The sequence below is a fragment of the Nyctibius grandis genome, chromosome 6 (genome assembly GCF_013368605.1).
Source record: "Nyctibius grandis isolate bNycGra1 chromosome 6, bNycGra1.pri, whole genome shotgun sequence".
Classification (NCBI taxonomy): domain Eukaryota; kingdom Metazoa; phylum Chordata; class Aves; order Nyctibiiformes; family Nyctibiidae; genus Nyctibius; species Nyctibius grandis.
This window is the reverse complement of record NC_090663.1, coordinates 14,352,931-14,371,946: the sequence shown is the minus strand read 5'-3', so window position 1 is coordinate 14,371,946 and position 19,016 is coordinate 14,352,931. Positions and strand designations below refer to the sequence as shown.

Below are 19,016 nucleotides of genomic sequence, written 5' to 3'. Positions count from 1 at the left end.
AAACCTGAAAGGTATTTTAAATACTGTTTTAGCAACAGTCAGGTGTTAATCTATGGTTAAAACAATCAACATAGTAGTACGGCAGCAGTACAAGTTCTGCTTGCCTTGAATATGCAGAGTCCCACCACAACCAAAGTCAGGTCACAGGACTGGACCACAGCAGTGTATGCCTTTTGAGCAAATCGTGGACTTCCCATGAACAGATCTACTTACGGAGAGCTACCTCAGGGCACGGCTTTGAGTGCGTCACCAGCCCTGAGATCTCAGCTGTAACTCTTTCTTCCAGGTATTCATTTCAAGACGAAGAAGATATGTTCATGGTGGTTGACCTCTTACTCGGAGGTGATCTGCGTTACCATTTGCAGCAGAACGTCCACTTTAACGAAGGAACTGTTAAGTTGTACATTTGTGAGCTGGCGCTTTCCCTGGATTATTTGCAGAGATACCACATCATTCACAGGTGAGTGCATTTCATTTGAGGGATGGGCGGCTTTCTTTTGGCAGACCAGAGGAACTTTATCACATTATCTGATTACATGGTTCTGTTTATTCAAAACCTCTGAAATTTTTCATTGTTACCCAAGCGTGGAATTTGGCTCTGAAAAGGTTCTTTTAAGTGTTTTCTTTCTGCCTTCAGCCATTCAGTAGCCCCATATCATTCTCACATTACCCTTTTCTTGTTTTTATCTCATACTATGATGTATGTTTTTTTACTATGGTCTTTAAACACTAAATACAACCCACAACAACCTCCTGGGTGCTTTTAATTTATTTTTAGTTCTCCAGTGCCCCAATGTTCCTGAACACAAAAACATTGTAAGCCAGTACAACAACTTCACACAACAACATCAGGGAAAGGTCACAAAACCAAAGGCTGAGAACAAAGAATAATTTGTTTACTTGCAGAATCTGCATGAAGGTCAAAAGGAGGAAGAGAAGCGGGGAAATAAGAGAAATAGTAGAAATAAATTGGAATAGTGATAGATGGTGCATCCTTTTTGCACTTCTTATATTACAACAATTTTTTATTTTTACTGCCTTACAGTGGGCAATCATAGTATTCATGTCAAAAAATGTGTCAAACGTCAGGATCTGTTTGTTTTCCTTAAACAATTTGGCATTTTACTGAAACAATGGGATAAGTTCTCTTTTTATGTTAACACAACAACTGTGAAATTATAAAATTATGGGCTTGAGACTCTATTTTACTCTTTTTAGGCTAAATTGAGGATATTCCTCCCTGATTTACAGTGGTCTGAATACAAAAATGATTAGTTTTGTGTGTTATCGAAGCTGGATGTGAGTTTCAGAGACCAAATTAAACTAAGCTGTGCCATAGATCTTCCAGTGTCCAGTAGAAATAAATTCCTCCAAATATATTAATTGAGAGTTTTCATTCCATCCACCTACCAGAGCTGCCTCATGATTTTGCGATAAAGAACCAATAAAAAATATGATCTCACTTTCTAAGGAGAGAGAGTCCGTACGAAATCTCTCTGATATGAGGTGCAGTGGTAGATGGGTGTTCTGTATCACTGAAACTGCGCAAGACAAAATTCAAATAAACAGTGCAACAGTTGTTTTGCTTGCAATTAAAACTCCCACAAATGTTGCAAGCAATTTCTGAAATTTTGTATCTTTAGCACACTGTTATTATTTTAGTACATTACCATGTATTTTGCATACGTTTTCCTTTCTCAGTGAATATTTTAAAAGTGGAGCTCAGAATTTTAGCTGACCTTTGTTTCTATGCCTTAAGGAATGTTCTTGGTGAAAACAGATTGATGAGCGTTTTTCTCACCCTCATCTTAATGACAAGACATTTTATGCAAATAGGCTGTCAAAACATTCATGAGAGAATCCAGTTTGTGATCAAAACTTGTATTTTGCTATAAGCCTGTGACTTAAAAGTGTTTCACACAAAGAAAGGTGGCAGATGTCTTGAGAGAACGAAGGACTCGATTGAAGTCATTGTGGCTGTTTGTAGTTTTTTGTGACAGTGTCTGCATTGCCACGATCTAACTGTGAAACTGGGCAAGACACTTTGTTCTCTTCTGTATATAGTTAATCATGAATAGTAAGCACTTGATTTTACTTAATTTTCTCTTTTGCACTGGTTGTGGTATAGAATAACACCACTGACTTCAACACTTGTTGATTTGCACCAAGGCAGGGGAAGGCTTGGAGGTCTGGAGCTGGTTGTTGGCTCCGTTTGGGAGCACATTCTGGGGTCTGGTTTTTGCTTTCACTCTACACTGAAAGTTTTCACAAAACCTGTTTCTTAGCCTGTGGCGGGTCTCACTGGCTGGTTAGCTAGGATTATTGTTTAGGGTATAAACAATCTGGTTGAAACTCTGCTGTGCTATAGAAGAGATGTTTACTTTGGAGCTGACAGACCTGCGATCGGAGCATGGCTCTCCCACTTCACAGCTTTACTGCCCAAATCACCCGACTGCGGCATGAGGAGCCTTTTGTCTCCCATCTTCCCACCAGTTACCGTAAAACCCCAAAAGATCCACATGCCAGTGAACATGTTATTCAGCCAGGAGAGTCCCAGCCCATTCTGCATTCTTCCTTGCCACCACCTGGAACAGCACTCTGCGGGATGGGTCTTCAGCTGCCGTAAATCTCTGTACATGGCTGGCATCAAGAGTGTAATGCTGATTTAAATTGGCTCAGGAGCTGAGCCAGCAGCGATGCACAATGAGGAGACACGTAGCCATTACTTTACCGTTGCAAACACACCGTCTCGGTCAGAGATTAAACCAATGAGCTGGTTGGTGTCTATACTTCGTGGTAGCAGACCTCAGCAATATCATTGTGACCAAGTCTTTCCATTCAGCATTCACATGCTAACCTATAAAACTGTATTAGATCTTTCACTTCTAAATGAGTGCACTGGCAGCAAAAGGGGAAAAAAATGTTGGTGAGTCACAGAGTCATTGAGAGAGCCCCCTACTAAATTTTGTGTTTGCTACAAAGAAAGAATAGTTGAATGATTCATCAGACTGGGTAGGTGGATTTTCAAATTGCAGTGTTATAAAGAACTGAATATATGATATGTGAGTCAGGAACTTGACTCCTCCTCAATATTTACAGATGTGTACGAAACGTGTTCAGGTTTCCATTACTATTGCATCCGGTAACATGACAGAATAGTTTTTTCAAGATTAACCTGCAGCCCCAGGAGTTTGGTATAAAAGGAAGTGATAATGAAGGGAACAGGAATTAATCAGGCCTGTATGAACGGATGTAGAAGTGTCCAGATCAGTGCTATGCCATTTGCCCTTGGAGATGCCTTGCAATGCCTCTCTATTTGCTGATATGGTTAGCGTTGTATACTTTGAATGTGGCAATAATTTCAGCAATAGAACTATTGTTTCTGCAGGGACAGCTCTAACCATTAATAGTGTAAAAACCACTACTGTTCTGGTGTATTTATGAAACTTAACATTTTTATTAATCACAACCATGTATATAAATCCATATTTGTCATGCACAATCCTGCAATAGTGGATTTGTATACTATAGCACAATAATGAATGCTGCGCTGTGTGTCTCGTTTGCAGCTCTATTGTAAACGTTTGCATTTCCATAAAAGTTTAGCCAGAAATATAAAAACTTTAACAAAGAAAAGCTGTAAGTTTCAAGCTATGATCTGAAGACTGTTCTGGGCAAATTTTTCACTTAACTTACACAACAGCTGACTTAATATTCAAATATCTCTAAATTGTTGGTCACAGATAATGGCTGTATTACGAAATCCCATTTCCCCACTACCCTGCTGTTATAATATTTTATCTACATTTCTTAAAAAAAATAAAATAATTCTTTAAATGTTGGATGAGCAGTGTTTATTATAGACCTTTGGATTCAGTACACAGAGACAGGCTTCTGACAATTCACATGGTCTCATTCATTCTCAGATGTTGGATCAAATCTGGCTTTCTGCATTAGAGGACATCAAGTTTCAAGACAGTATGACTAAACACATTCTTTCCAGCGCTGCTTGTATAATGCCAGTGAATAATATGTTGGACAAAAGTTTTCCTATCAAAGGCTGAATAAACTTATTTCAGCCATGAGTAACTCAACCTCCTCCTTTCACAAATGTTGCTGTTTATACATTTCAATAAAACCACCTGCTTCCTCGCAGGCTGCCCGTTTTCATTCAGCTGGTTCTTCCAGCAGTAACTCCAGTGTTGTCTCTCCCAGGATACTCTTGCAGCTAGAGCCTTGGCTCAGAGCAGCGCTGGCCCTGCGGTGCTGCGGCTGCTACCCAAGTAACACGCTCGTGCTGATAAAATCACATTTTCTCTTTTTAAGGGTGCAAGTGTTAACCGCATTGCCCTTACAACTTTTCATCATTGTTTGGCTCCATTGGTTTTCATCTGCTCAGAAAGGAGGCTGGATGTGGCAGATGTCTGGAAAAGAAACTGCAGTAACCTTCTAGCACAATTTTAGGATACTGGCCTAGCTGTTTGGTCTGCATGCCCAGGGCTTTTTTATTTCAGTGTGTTTTTTTAAAGCAAAACCATTTGTGTGTGTATGTATATAAGCCTACATACAAATTTTTGGTTGAAGCACAATATGACTGGAATTGGTCCGGCTTGGCGAGTCTGTGCTGTGTGGCTACTGTGATCACCACTCTGTTTTCCATTCCTGTAAGTTCTGCTTCCAATGGAGAGCAGTACCAGGAGCTATTCCAGCTCCGAACAGCTGCTCAGCAGCAGTGCAGGGTGGGTAAAAGCAAATGAAAAATGGTGACAAATCAAGCATTATATTTTCCTGTGCCAGCTGATCCACTGCAGAGTAAGGGTGTCTTGTTGCTACCAGCTAGTTAAGATGTTCATTCAGCACTGCTAGGCTGGGCAATGGTGTAGGAAATTCCTCTTTGTTCATTACCATTGAGCCTTTCAAGGCGTCCAGCAGTCTGATGAAATAAGATAATATATCTAAATGATAAGACTCTTCTTTAAAAAGGCCCTTCCCAGTCTCACTTGTGACACCATATACTAAAAGAACAAACTCTAATTTAAAATGTTCCCTTCATAACACTGTCCATTTAGTACGTAAGCAGTAAATAGGTTTGGAAATTATTTGAAAATGGAGAATTTGCCCTTTGTTGTTTCTCACAGGTGTCACAGGCAGAATAGTGCCAACCTGAGATTTACCAGGACATATTAAAAGGACAGAGTTCATTATGGATTTCAGCTCATACTAGTAGTCTTTTTCTTGCTAATAAGCATGTGTAGATGAAGAAGAAAATGTAGTAGAGCCTGAAGTAGATGAAATGGGAAAAAAATAACCATAATATAACTACTATTGAAAAGCACTACCAAAGATCATGACAGGTCAAGAGGCCTGTCCATTGAATTCTCTTAATTTGTCTTCTCATGTCTCTTCCATGTCTTTGTATTATGTTCTTTAAATAAGTGCAAGTCCACATTATTTCCAAGGACAAATTGCAGAAACTGTGCAATGAGTTATGTAAGAGAAGCAAATTAGAAAACATATCAAAACCAGCCAAAAAAACCCCCACCTTGCAAACCACGAAGCACAGAAAACCTGCTGAATGCTTATGAACCAGCACTGATAAAAAAGGAAGTGATTCACAAAATCTAGGCACAAAAGGTATTTAAATTTCAGTCATGTCCTTAAAAACAGAATTAGGTATCACAAAATAAGAATATGCAGAGAACAAGCCTTTCAACTTTTGAATGGAATTCTCTACCTACAAGAACAAATTAATTTTACTTCTGTTTGGCAACAGTAAAAGAAAAAGTTATTTGATATACTACATGACATATAGCAAATAAATGAAGTTGATTTGGAAACACACTGACATTTCGATACCAGAGACTAGATTACTAATGAAGTAAAACTGCCTGTATTGGGGCAGAGACACAGGGAACACTGAGGTGCGTGGTGCTCCATTGGATGCTCCAGTCCTGCTACTGGCACTGATATAATCTTTTATTGTGGGCATAGTGCGCTCTCCCTTCATCACTCAGGTGAAGCACCAGAAGACAGCCACTACACACTCTCTCCTTTCATACCCCATTGCTGAGGGATCCTTGTTGCAGTCAGCAGGGGATTGCTTGAAAACTACTTACAGTTTTCAAGTGAGTAGATGAAGTTGACCTTTGGCCCTTTCTTTAATCCTCCTTTTCTCATTATTGCAAAGTTATAAGAATGTGTTTACGTGAAATACTTTGTTTAGCTAAGGAAAAGTTATCTCACAAGCCCTACATAACTTAAAATTTAGGTGTCTGGTCAACATTAGGAGAGGGAAGATCTGAACTGTAGACCGAGTTTGGCCAACTTTCTTGCATTAGGTGACAAACTTCCAGCGGCCAAAGATAACCTAAATCAACCCCATCCTAAGTGTTTGTTTGTGCTGTATACAGCTGTAGAGAATAAGTGTCCTTCACTAAAAAAAAAATAGTTCTGTGATTGTAGTTGGTTTTCTTATTACTTGCTTCTCTGTTTAAAAACAGACACCCAGACAAGTGTTGATATGATCTAGACATAGAGGAGTGTACAACATGCATCTAGAAGACAAAGTTATGTATTAATCCTTACTAATTCTTCTATAATGCAACCAGAAAGAATTTCAAACAATTTTATCTAATTCTCATTTTTACACACTGATTTAATATTTTTCCTGAATCCTTTCTCACCTCACTGTACTTTAGCTGCAACCAATAAAATAAACATGAAAAACCTTGTTTTTTCTAAAACTTTAAAATCACAGTACCATCACTAGGGCATTGTGGACTTAGACATGTCTGACTTGCTCCTGCTAGTTGTGTCTCCATACTCCTCACTACTGGAAAACACAGCTCTCTTGGAGCAAGATAAAGCATTTCCATAGAGACCACAGCGGGAATCGGCACTTCATGCTGTTCGCAGCTAAGTACGTGGGAACAGGAGACAGTGTAGAGAAACTGAGACCCAGGCATATTCAGACTCTGTCACATCAGAAGGTACAAATCTTTTTGAAAATGGGCAACAAAAAACTACTGGGGAATTACCTTGCCATAGAGCTTGCTGCTGCAGCGAGTGTGATAGCCAGCATCCTGGAGATGCCAGCAGGTCCACTGATGCCTGGGCTCAGCACACTCTTTTCTGTGGAGTGTGCTCAAAGGGACCATATAAAGTCTGTCTAGATATTACACACCAGTTTGCCAGTTCCATGCTCTGCATTTCCCACTTTCCAGTCACTGTGGCAGGGAGTATACTACTGGTTTGGCTTTTTCATCTACATCTGTCTTCCAGAGGGCTTTCTTAAAGCCCATCCTTACATTTGTTCTGGGGTTATAATGATTTGCTTCTATGAATTGCTTCTAGTTTCTGCAGAGTGCACCCCTACCTAAATCAGCTGCTGTCACTTGTCTGTGTTAACTGTTTTTCCCCTCCTTCTGTTTTTTTTCAGTAATTCCTTTACATTAAACTATCCTTTTAGGAAGAGAAGTCTTATACAAGCAGTCTTCAGGGCACATGATATGTGTTAAAATACTACACATCCCTCGTCTCCACAATTTATCACCCCATTGATGGATAATGAAATTAAATGGTTTCCTTCCCTCCCTCACTCCTCAGTATTAAAATTTTGATCATGAATCATTTCATAGATTCAGACACTGAAGCAGTAGATGCTGACAGAATTGAAGCGGAGCTCTATATTCAAGATTATCTAAGGTTTCCATCCACAAATCTGGTCTGGTTTATGCTAGTTTTCTGCTTTAGTGTAGAGCTAGTTTCTTTGTGGCCAATACAGTGTGAGTGTTACCAGAGCCATCTTTCTTTCACAGAAATCCATTACAAATTTCTTCAAGTTGCTTTAAAACTTCAAGTGATTTTACTGTAGGCATCTGCTCCCAACTTATGTATACTAGCAAAGACCACCATATTAATAGCATATTGATACTGTAATTCTAAATATAATCATCAAGAGTGTTAATAGCCACATTTAAATAATTTTCAATAAGTAGTTAAAATGTTTAGGCACTCCTAGAGAGGCATAACAGTATCATGGAATCATAGAATCATTTTTGGTTGGAAAGGACCATTAAGATCATCAAGTCCAACAATTAACCTAACAACACCAAGTCCACCACTAAACCACGTCCCTGAGAACCACATCTATATGTCTTTTAAATACCTCCACGGATGGTGACTGTATGCAAGCATAGTCTGTCCACTGAAGTGGCAGATTTGCATGCTACATGTTTAAGTTATTTTTTTTTTTTTAGTCAGTGAAGAAATTAAAGAACTTTTCAAGTATGTAGATGGAGAGAGGGAATATGGAAAAAGACTGTAAACTTCAGGCTGAGCAAAGTATAAACCAATAGCAGCATATGGACAATTGCTTCCTTCTCCTGTTTCTGCTTTAACAGTTGCAACATTTTTTCGGCTTGGATGAGCAATACATACATAAAGCACTCTATCATCACCTTGGAGATTTCCTTACAATGTAAGTTTTGTTTTAATGTATGTCAAAATCACAAAGACAAGGAAAAAAAGAGCACATTTACAGTATTTCTTCATGACTGCAGTAGTCTTTTATATCTCAGGAATTGAGCAGGTTGTCTGTGGTGTGGCAGAAGGCATTTCATTAAAGGATATTGCAACTTGAGCTTTCTTCGTGCCTTGGAAATGCATTCAGCAGCTTTCAGTACAGCTTTGACATTTCAGGTGAGATGTGGTCTGCTTTGTACAATTATTGACTTAGCAGATACACGGAGGCATGAGAAAGAGTGGGAGTTGTAACACTGATTGTCTTAGAGAGTTTCATCTTTCAAAACAAATCATCTGGTGGGCAGGGACTGTAATTAAGATACAGATTGCCATGAGTTTTGTTCTGCTGAAGTTGCTTTCTTGACTTTTTTATCTTGTGTTTATTCTCTATATCACTTTTTGGGGGCTCCTCAGGGCATTCTTTCGAGGTTATTTTCAAACATTTCTATATCCTCTGTGAACTCCTGTCCCAGCTCCCCTAGATGGGTTTTACAGAGGACAAAGCACGGCAGCTCAAAGCTTTGATGCTGTATGACAGTCCTACTGATGAGTCTCCGCTCCTCCCAGCATGTGTGTGCACAGCTTACCCTCATCCCTAGGGGGAATTTCCTGCTGACCCAGTGGGGATAATTGCTCTTTCCTGCAGCACAGGAGACGAGGCAAGCCTGCAGTTCAGCAATTATGCTGCTCTTGCACATCCAGAACTGTCGTCAGCAGGGAAAGACCCGAAAATACAGTGCCAAACTGGGACCTTGCAAGGTGGGAAGAGCACTTAGTAGGCGGTACACTTTTAATGAACCAAAATGTGTTAAATTAGATTCTGGTGAATTTGGTCATTCTTTACACTGATAATCAAAATCATCTTTACAGTCAGACTAACAAGAATGAGAAATAATCTCCCTCCAGTGGCTACCAGTTTTTATTCAGTCATTTATCTGTTCGTCTTTTTATACACATGAAACTTTTGTACTGTTCTGAATGCAGAGGAGTTGTTTTGATAAAAATGATAAAAACAGTACAAGGCTGGAGCTTCTCTTATTTTTTTTTCCTTTCACCGTGACTCTTCTCTGTCTGATCATGTTCTAGTCTCACGGTTTATTTCAGTGATACTCTTATTGCACATTTCACACTTTATTTTTTTAGGTTTTGGGGTTTAATTATGAGCATAGGCACTTTAGAAGACAAACACAAGTTTCTTATGATAAAACTGTGGGCCGTTTTTCTACACACAGATACTGTCTTTACTCTGCTGTCAGGTTTAGTTCAGACTGTAAGCATTTTGAGATTCAAACCATATATTTCTCTGGCTTTATTGAGCTCTCACCTCAAACTTCATTAGTTTTTAGTAAAAACCAACACTGCTTAAAATCTCATCTTTCTCTGTAGTTGTTATCATTCAACATCAAACAATGTGTGATGGAACTGGAATGATAAAAGACTTCACGAATGATAAAAATACTACAAGAAAAATAATGGCACAGAAGGTATCAATTTTTTAACAGTGTCAGAAAAACAAACTGGTCAGACAGTCTTACGCTGAGCGCTGAATGTCTGACCCCTGAGTTCACACTCTGGACCTTCAGTGAATGGGGCTGATTTTTCAGCCAGCTGAATAGCTACACTTTGGAGTAGCAAGAAAAAAAGAAATTGGTGGTAAGATAGATGGACTTCAGGGTACCAAGAAGAAAAAGGATATCATCTCCCTGCATAAAGTGCAGAGGAGATGTCCAGAGGGGCAATAGGAGGGCTGAAGAAGAGACTGGGGAGTGCAGAGTGTGGTGTGGGATGTGAGCAAGGGAAAGCTGTTGTGGTGAGGGGCAGTCACTGCAAGTCAGAATCAGGAGTGACCAGAGAGAGTGGAGAACGTGGGAGAGAGGGACCATGAAGTCGGGTAGAGTAGCAGGGGAAATAGGGGGTCAATGCCAGTATATGAATTCCAGGTCAGAGGGGTAAGGCTTACTGAAGACTGAGTGGTTTTGAATATGTCTCTCTTGATCATTGTTGGGGTCAAAGAGCTTTATTCACCAACTGTGAAAAACCTTGCTCAGAGTTCTGCAGACAGGAATTAATACACTGGCACAAAAAACTAATCTCTCTGTGTGTTCCTAGAAAAGATGCTCATATGGGGAAATGCAGTCTTAGATTTGCTATATTGCTCTCTCAAGTTGCTACAAAAATTAAGATAGGGTCCTCTTTAAAAATATCAGATCAATAGGTCTACTCAATGAGTGTCAGAGGTCTATTCTGAATGCAAGTCGATAAACAATAATTGACTTATTGTCAATAATCAATAACAATTACTAATGTAGTCACTTAGCAAGACTTGCTGAGTGGAAAACCTATTGCCAGAAAGTTGCATTTCTCAGCTTTTACACTAATTAAATGTATTAGCTATCTAGAGTTCTGCCTTTAAAATCTACAGAGACTCACAGCTTGCTTCTTAATTTGAGATGCTGCAGAATTTTTCCCCAATGGTGCTCCTTCAGCTCTCTTCTGCAAACCTACTCAGCAACAAAAATGCTCTACAGCCAGACTCCGATGCAGACACATGCACTTAAGTATGTACAGAGAGTTGAACACTAATTAAAGTACCAGCTTATTTCCATGAGTCCCAGAGTACCTCTAATGATGAAACTAAGAATTATGAGCATATAGGTAAGGATGTCCATTTCTAGGCAACAGTCTTTTATCCTATCATTATTGTTTAATATTTGCTTTTGGAAGATACAGTGTCAAAAAATAATAGCATATGAGATCTAAAGCTAAGAAACTGAATTATTAAGCCTTTGTTGTCTAGATTTTTTGAACACATACATCAAATCAGTGTAACTCTTTAGTGAATGAGAAGAATGGTGGTGCTCAGTCATTGCCTGCTCTTCCCTCCTAAGAAATACTGGTGACCAGTTTCCTTACATCAGACAAGATTTTATCTCCCTGAGATGAAATGTGGCTCCAGTTGTACAAAAGCAGCTCTGTGTGGCAGTGCCAGGTTCCCTGCATGCCACTGACAGCTGGGCTTGTGATAGCCACCTGGCTGGAGGGAAGCGAGAAACCCATGGGATCCTTCCTCAGACATCCCCCTCTTAACCTCACCCGGCTAGAAGACCATACAGAGCCTCAGAGGCTTTCACGCTGCAAATGAGGAGGATGTTTTATTTGATGGTAGCAATTAAAAAAATCCTTAAGTGTGCAAGGTATTTTAACTACAGCACAATTTATCATGTATGAAGGATTGCGTTCTTCTTGGTGTGAGATGACGTCAAACAAGACAATGAGTGCCAGAAACGTGACTCCTGCAAGAGGTTAAATACCTGCCTGTGCTTCTGTGATAACACTTTACAATAACTTGACTCGAGAACATCTCCACTTGTTTTCATAATTCCACACAGCATACAAGATGTTTCTTATGTTTTTAAAAACTTATTCCACAGTTCATCAAGATCTAAATGCAGAAGTCTATATTTTTTTTTAGTTGGCTCTCCAAGCAAGTGGATACCTAGTCAACACAGCCAACAGAATCTAAAAAGCTATTCAGCTCATCCAAAACCAGACAGTCATCTAAATGGCTCTTTACACTCTAATGACCGTGTTGTTTATACATCTATTGACTGTAAATGAGAATATAGATGCCTAATTCACAATAGAACCTAATATCTTAATCTGAGAGCTGAATCCCATCTCTATTTTCAGTTGAAAAAATAGAAGGAATAAACCTTATAATAATTTCAGTGCAAGGAGTTACTGTAACAGCAGTTTCTCTGCACAGTCTGGTTTAAACACACCTTCACCCATACTATATACCTGCCTAATTATCTTAACCAGGACGTTGCTACCACAGTCTGTGGACTTAAGTAATATTGCTAGTCTTTCGTTCTTTACCCAGGTTCATCACGAGAAGTTGGAATACTTGGCTGTTTGATTCCAAGCAGTATGTTGTTGACATCTCTTAGAACAAGGAGACTTCTTAAAAAGGTGGTGTACTGGAATAAGAGTTGTGGTTTGGGTCAAATGTAGACTGTCAAGTCTACTCTATCTTAAACAGCAATCTTCAGGAATACACATATTTATTGCTCCGTGAGTTTCTTTGTAAATGTTCCTTCTGTGCTGGTTTTGGCTGGGATAGAGTTAATTTTCTTCACAGTAGCTCGTATGGGGCTGTGTTTTGGATTTGTGCTGCAAACAGTGTTGATAGCACAGGGATGTTTTAGTTACTGCTGAGCACTGCTTACACAGGGTCAAGGTCTTTTCTGCTTCTTACACCACCCCACCAGGGAGTAGGCTGGGGGTGCACAAGAAGGGGACACAGCTGGGACAGCTGACCCCAACTGACCAAAGGGATATTCCATACCATATGACATTGTGCTCAGCATATAAAGCTGAGGGAAAAAGAAGGAAAGGAAGGGACTATCAGAGTGATGGCATTTATCTTCCCAAGTAACTATTAAGCGTGATGGAGCCCTGCTTTCCTGGAGATGGCTGAACACCTGCCTGCCAATGGGAAGTAGTGAAGAAATGCCTTGTTTGGCTTTGCTTGTGTGCACAGCTTTTGCTTTACCTATTAAACTGTCTTGATCTCAACCCACAAGTTTTCTTATTTTTACTCTTACGGTTCTCACTGTGAGGGGAGTGAGCGAGTGGCTGTGTGGTGCTTAGTTGCCAGCTGGAGTTAAACCATGACACCTTCTTAAAAGCATCCAAAGTTATTCTTAGAAGTAATTTATTACATTCCTTTCCAGGCTAGGTGAGGCTGGAAGTAGAAAAGTGGCATGAGACTTCTGTTCAAAAGATTGAGGATTGGTTGGAGGGAGCAAATGCAGCATAAAATCAGATATTTGCCTCTCTGTTTTGTAGAATTAATCCATCTGTTGGTGGATTTCACAAAATAACCTGCCAGCTGCTACTGACATTTCAGGTTGTAGCAGGTCAGGTTTTTTAATCATTTACCAAATACAATTTTCTTTTCAAGCATAGATTCTGCATGCCCCATCCTGGTCTACTGCAGCTCACTTTTACATGTATTAAATCTATGAAAACACCCAGAAGGGGAAGCATATGCAGGACATCAAAGCTCACTTGACTGTGGAACATATTCAGCCTTCTCTCTGTGGTATGTCCTGGTTGTGTATATTATGGGGTTTGAGGAATAAAGGCCCAATTACTTATACCCAGGGTTCTCACATCATGGACACGAGCCAGCAGGAGATGATGGCAGTGGTGAGGGTGATGGGGAATCTGACATTCTATTTTTTGTTGTTTTTTTAATGGTTTGTGTTGGAAGGGACCTTAAAGATCATCTAGTTCCAACCCCGCTGCCACAGGCAGGGACACCTTTCCTCTAGACCAGGTTGCTCAAAGCCCCATCCAACCTGTCCTTGAACACTGCCAGGGAGGGGGTATCCACAACTTCTCTGGGCAACCTGTTCCAATGTCTCACCACCCTCACAGTAAAGAATTTCTTCCTAAGATCTAATCTAAATCTACCCTCTTTCAGTTTAAAACCGTTACTCCTCGTCCTATAACTACATGCCCTTGTAAAAAGTCCCTCTCCAGCTTTCCTGTAGGCCCTCTTCAGGTATTGGAAGGCTGCTAGCATTTGGCATTTCAGATCAGGGTGAACAATACAGCATTGAGTGGTTGTTCTCTGCTTGCTGGTCTACAGCCCTTCTCCCTGCTACACTGTACTGCTGAAACTCAGATCAGCAGAAAATGTGCTTAATGGGAAGCTTCATTGCTGCATTGAAGGGATGACTGCCCAGGCACTTGCTGAAAACCTGAAACCTTTGGAAGCTGCTATCACCTTCCTTGGCCTGCACGTGAAGTCCACCATGCTGAACCATACTTTAATTGCCAGCCACGTCAGCTGTAATTAATTACACTTTGATATGGATGAAGGAAACAGTTGTTGAACAATGTGGTATTACTATTGTGGATACTGCTATTCTAACAAGTGTCTGATGAACTTTTATGTATAGAAGTTGGTAGGGTTTTAAGGCAAATTTTAGGAATATTATACAGCAATTACACACTATGAACAGTGGCTGACTTAAGCACACTGTGTTTGGAATTCTGTATGTTTTCTTTTTGAGTTCATCTGATAAGCTGAGCAAACTCTTGGAGATGTGATACATCTGAATGGATCTATTCTGTATTTCCTGCAGTGAAAAACAGAGAAGCAGCTATTTGAATTTGTGCTGTTGTGAAACACCACACTTTTGATGCTAGCTTTTTACAACAGATAAAGCCAAATGTGCTTATCAGTAACAATGCTCTCCTGATTTATCCTTAGGCAGAGGACAAATGTCACCAATTTTTTCCCTCATTTAGTTTCACGCATGGATTTCTGCCTGTGTAAATTGGAAGAGGGCCTATGCCTTTTACTGGAAGGAGACTGATCCTTGTGCAATTGCTGGCAGAGTACACGCTGAGTACATTCTCCCTCATATTGCTAGTAAAAAGCTCTCACATTGTATCATGGAAACAAGCATCACCATTGCAATGTATATGTTTTCCTGCTGGACCAGATAATTCTTTCCAAATGCCACACTCCAGTTAGCGTGTAATGAGTTGTGCACTTCCCATGGTTATCAGAAATGTCACCTGTTCTTGAAAGCTAATTCACACGTAGGGGTATGACCCTTGTACTTGTGTGCACAGAAGGTCTCAGCAATACTTGACACTGCAATATAGAAAAGATTAGAGCCATCGGCTGTGAGATTATCAACAAATTACTGCTACATGGTGATTCTGCGTGACTCCTCCACGTGATCTGGAGAAGCATTTGGCTGAAAAGGCTTCTTATTTGACATGTGATGATGTTTTGGCACCATCACAGTGTTGACAGTTGTTCAAGGTTCCCCTCAGAGCTACCCAAAAGTCCAAGGGCTGTAGTCATGTCTAGCGTTAGCTCTAGAAAGCAGTTCTAGCAAAGGAAGTGGCACATCTGTCATTACTTTGAGTCCTTCAGGCAAGATGAAAACTAACCATCGGATTGCCTGCAAGTCATTTGTGCTGGTTGATGTTCACTTGGAAAAGAACCACTGTGTCTAGAAGAGGAATCCTGGATAACATAGTCTGGGCTTTGTCATGTAAAAGCTCAGTTTATATGGCCGCAGTGGTACTTCCCAATCCCAGTCTCTGAGACATTATATGATGCAACACAGAGGAGGCAAAGTACAGGTTTGCGGTCTCCTTTGGACAAATCTTTCTAGCTTTTATAGCATATAAGAATCTTCACCTATTTTTCTTGCTATTGCAGTATATAATTACCTCTGTGATAAAGTCATATCAGATCTTCAGGAAGAACAATATAATGAAATATTCTGTGTTTAATATTTTTATTTTAATTTAGCATCTATCCAAATTCAGGAGCTGAACCTAGCCAAAGACAACTACTATCTGACTATATATACCCAGAAACGTGAAAGGTTCAGTATAGGATTTCTGGTTTTATAAAGGTTATTTTGTTCAACCTGTGATAACAATATCTACTACAACTATTTCTCTAAGCTAAAATTGACACACACAGTGTTTCCAAAGACCACTGGATGTTCAGACAAATGTAGATATCATTACTGCCACCTATTGTTACAAGTAGAGAATTGAAGATATTTTCATAACTATTTTCCCAAATGAAGATAAAATTGGAAAATAACAAGCTTGTTCCAATTGAGGTATTTGTAAATAAGCATGTTTTGGTGCCTTCTTTGACAGCTTTGTTTTTAGAGCTATATAAAATTGTCTAGTACAAGTGTTAAGAAAATCCAAGATCTTCATGGACACTTGGTAAAAAATAGTACTAAACTAAAAAGGAACCACAGGCACCATAATGTTCAGCATCACACTAACATATTTCTATGTATTTAGGTACTACAATCCCAAGCCTTGAGCTGGGAGTCCAGACACTCCGTAGAGGTACATGGGAAGAGGTAGGGTCTTCATAGGCCTTCATTAGTGAGAGCTTTTTCACTTGCCATAATTATTACAGCAGTTATATCTTGCATACATCCTAGAAAATGGTCTTGTTGCCACACAGATTGACACAGAAGAAAACGGCTCCAAAGTGTGATCACAGGCTGGGTGGTAGGATTCTGATCAGTATCATATGAATGCATGCTACCAGATAATTAGTTGGAAGTAGTTACGGATTTTTTGTTTATGCATTAAAACCCCAGGAGCGGGAATTGCAGAGAAGACAAAATATGTCAAATAAAAGAGAAGATTTTTAAATAGGAAGACCCAATGAAAAGCTCTTTTTTCTTTTTTGCAAGGCCTACTGACTTGCCGAGTACCTCAGGTTCATGAATAATGCATCACAGAATGTATAGTAACAAAATGACATATTTCTGATTGGTGATAAATATATTATTTGGGATTGCATGCATAGAAATTTGACAAAGCTGTTTCAGTTTTATGGAATGATTTTCAAACCCTGAAACCTTTACTCATTTTTTTCACACGGAATTCTATTGATTTCTATATTTAGAAGTTGCGTTAATGAGCACTGTGAGATTTGAACATATAATTAAAATATCATAAAACTATTAAAACACTAAAACCAGATTACCTTTCAAGGTGTAATGTTTTTTAGTCTGAGCCTTTCTTGAAGGAAAGAGTTAATTTTTCTAAGACAGCTATCTATCCACATACATATACTTATTTGAGAAAAACAATCTTCTACTGGAAGCTGATGATTTCGAAACTGCATCTGCTAAATCACTGCAAAACTACAAATTTGGCTCCATGCCTTATTGGGAGTCTGAAATGCAGATTTTTTTTTCTACATGGAGGTGGGGCTGACTAAGTAAGTTCCACTGGATGGAACTTAGACTAATTAATATTTTAGGCTTTTTGACATTTCAGACTAGAACAGGACACTGGAAGCGATGCCCTTTGACACCGCAAGTCCTTTGTGTATAACAGGCTCCAGAAATGCAAATGGAAATGGCTGAGTTGATTGAATGAATTATTGTACCCTTTGCTTCTCAGAAGATAAATTTATGCATGGACATCCTGGTGCAAAACAGCAGTTTATTTTGCTTTCAAGCAGAATTAGTAGATCTCAGTGGCACTGGAATTTTCTCCTTACTCAAGAGAGAAATGGCTAAAAAAGGTGCATTCCTTTTTATTTATTCCTATAAATAGCTCAGCTCAGCAAAAGCCATGCAATGATAAATTACCTGTGTAACTTGTCTCTGGTTGTCAGTGAATTAGCCCAAGTTTAAATATGTAAAGATCAGGACCAATACTTTAATTTTTCGTCATCTCAATCACTTGTTTCTGCATTTGCTGTCCACACCGATGACTAGTGGCTTTTATTAACAGATATTGTTTGCTCATTCCTGTTTTAGTCAGACACCATGACCTGTGAAAGCCAATTTCTGAACTTAATTATTCTGGTGGCTTGGGTGTCAGCTGTGGTGCCTTGTGGAAATACACATCCAGATTTGTACAAACAAGCACCCACAAGACTTTTTTTTCTCACAGATATTTCATAATCTAATAGCACATCTTCTCAGCTAGTTTCCAATTCTACTGAAGTCTTTAAATTTCTAAATTACAGTGATTCACAGGGTCGTGTCATGTCATGGCATTCATTAGAGCAGGAACAGAAGGCTCTGTCCAGTTCTGGGCCCCGCACTTCAAGAAAGATGTTGAGGTGTTGGACCGAGTCCAGAGGAGGGTGACCAAGCTGGTGAAGGATCTGGAGGGTCTGACCTACGAGGAATGGCTGAGGGAGCTGGGGTTGTTTAGCCTGGAGAAGAGGAGGCTCCGAGGTGACCTTATTGCAGTCTACAACTACCTGAAGGGAGGTTGTAGAGAAGTGGGAGTCGGCCTCTTCTCCCAGGCAACTAGCAATAGGACAAGAGGACACAGCCTCAAGCTTCTCCAGGGGGGATTCAGGTTGGACATTAGGAAGAATTTCTTCACAGAAAGGGTTATTAGATATTGGAATGGGCTGCCCAGGGAGGTGGTGGAGTCACCATCTCTGGATGTGTTTAAGAAAAGACTGGCCATGGCACTTAGTGCCATGGTCTAGTTGACATGGTGGTGTCAGGGCAACGGTTGGACTCGATGATCCCAGAGGTCTCTTCCAACCTGGTTGATTCTGTGAAGGTCTTTTATGAAAGGACAGTAAGTAGCAGCAATTGCTGGTGAGATCTAAGTGTGGGGTATGAGAACTGGCAATCAGAGGTCTGGAGCAGTCAAGTGTCTTTCATTCCCATCCTTCTGATAGGAAATAACAGTAAAGAACTCTGAGATTCTGACTATGACTTTGTTTTAATACCATAGAACATTTCTTGAAACTAGGAAGGATGTCAGTCAGGAACAAAAAGCTAAAAAGATAAATGAGTGATGAGGTGTTGATGAAAGGAAGAGAGGATGCATCAGACCTCATTACAGCTGTTTCTTGAGCAAGCACTCTTGGTAGGTATTCTGCACAATTCAGCTCTGGAGGATACATCATTTCTGTGCTGACCTTATAGAAGCAAAAC

General features: G+C 39.8%; 1 protein-coding gene across 2 annotated transcripts in view; it reads left to right on the top strand.

Moving 5' to 3' along the window:
* Positions 1-19,016, top strand: part of STK32B (serine/threonine kinase 32B) — a 153,994-nt gene that overhangs the window by 62,032 nt on the left and 72,946 nt on the right. For both annotated transcript variants that reach the window (XM_068403717.1, XM_068403716.1), the window contains exon 2: positions 287-460. In XM_068403717.1, the coding sequence (XP_068259818.1) occupies positions 287-460 (174 nt within the window). The remainder of the gene's footprint in view (positions 1-286; positions 461-19,016) is intronic.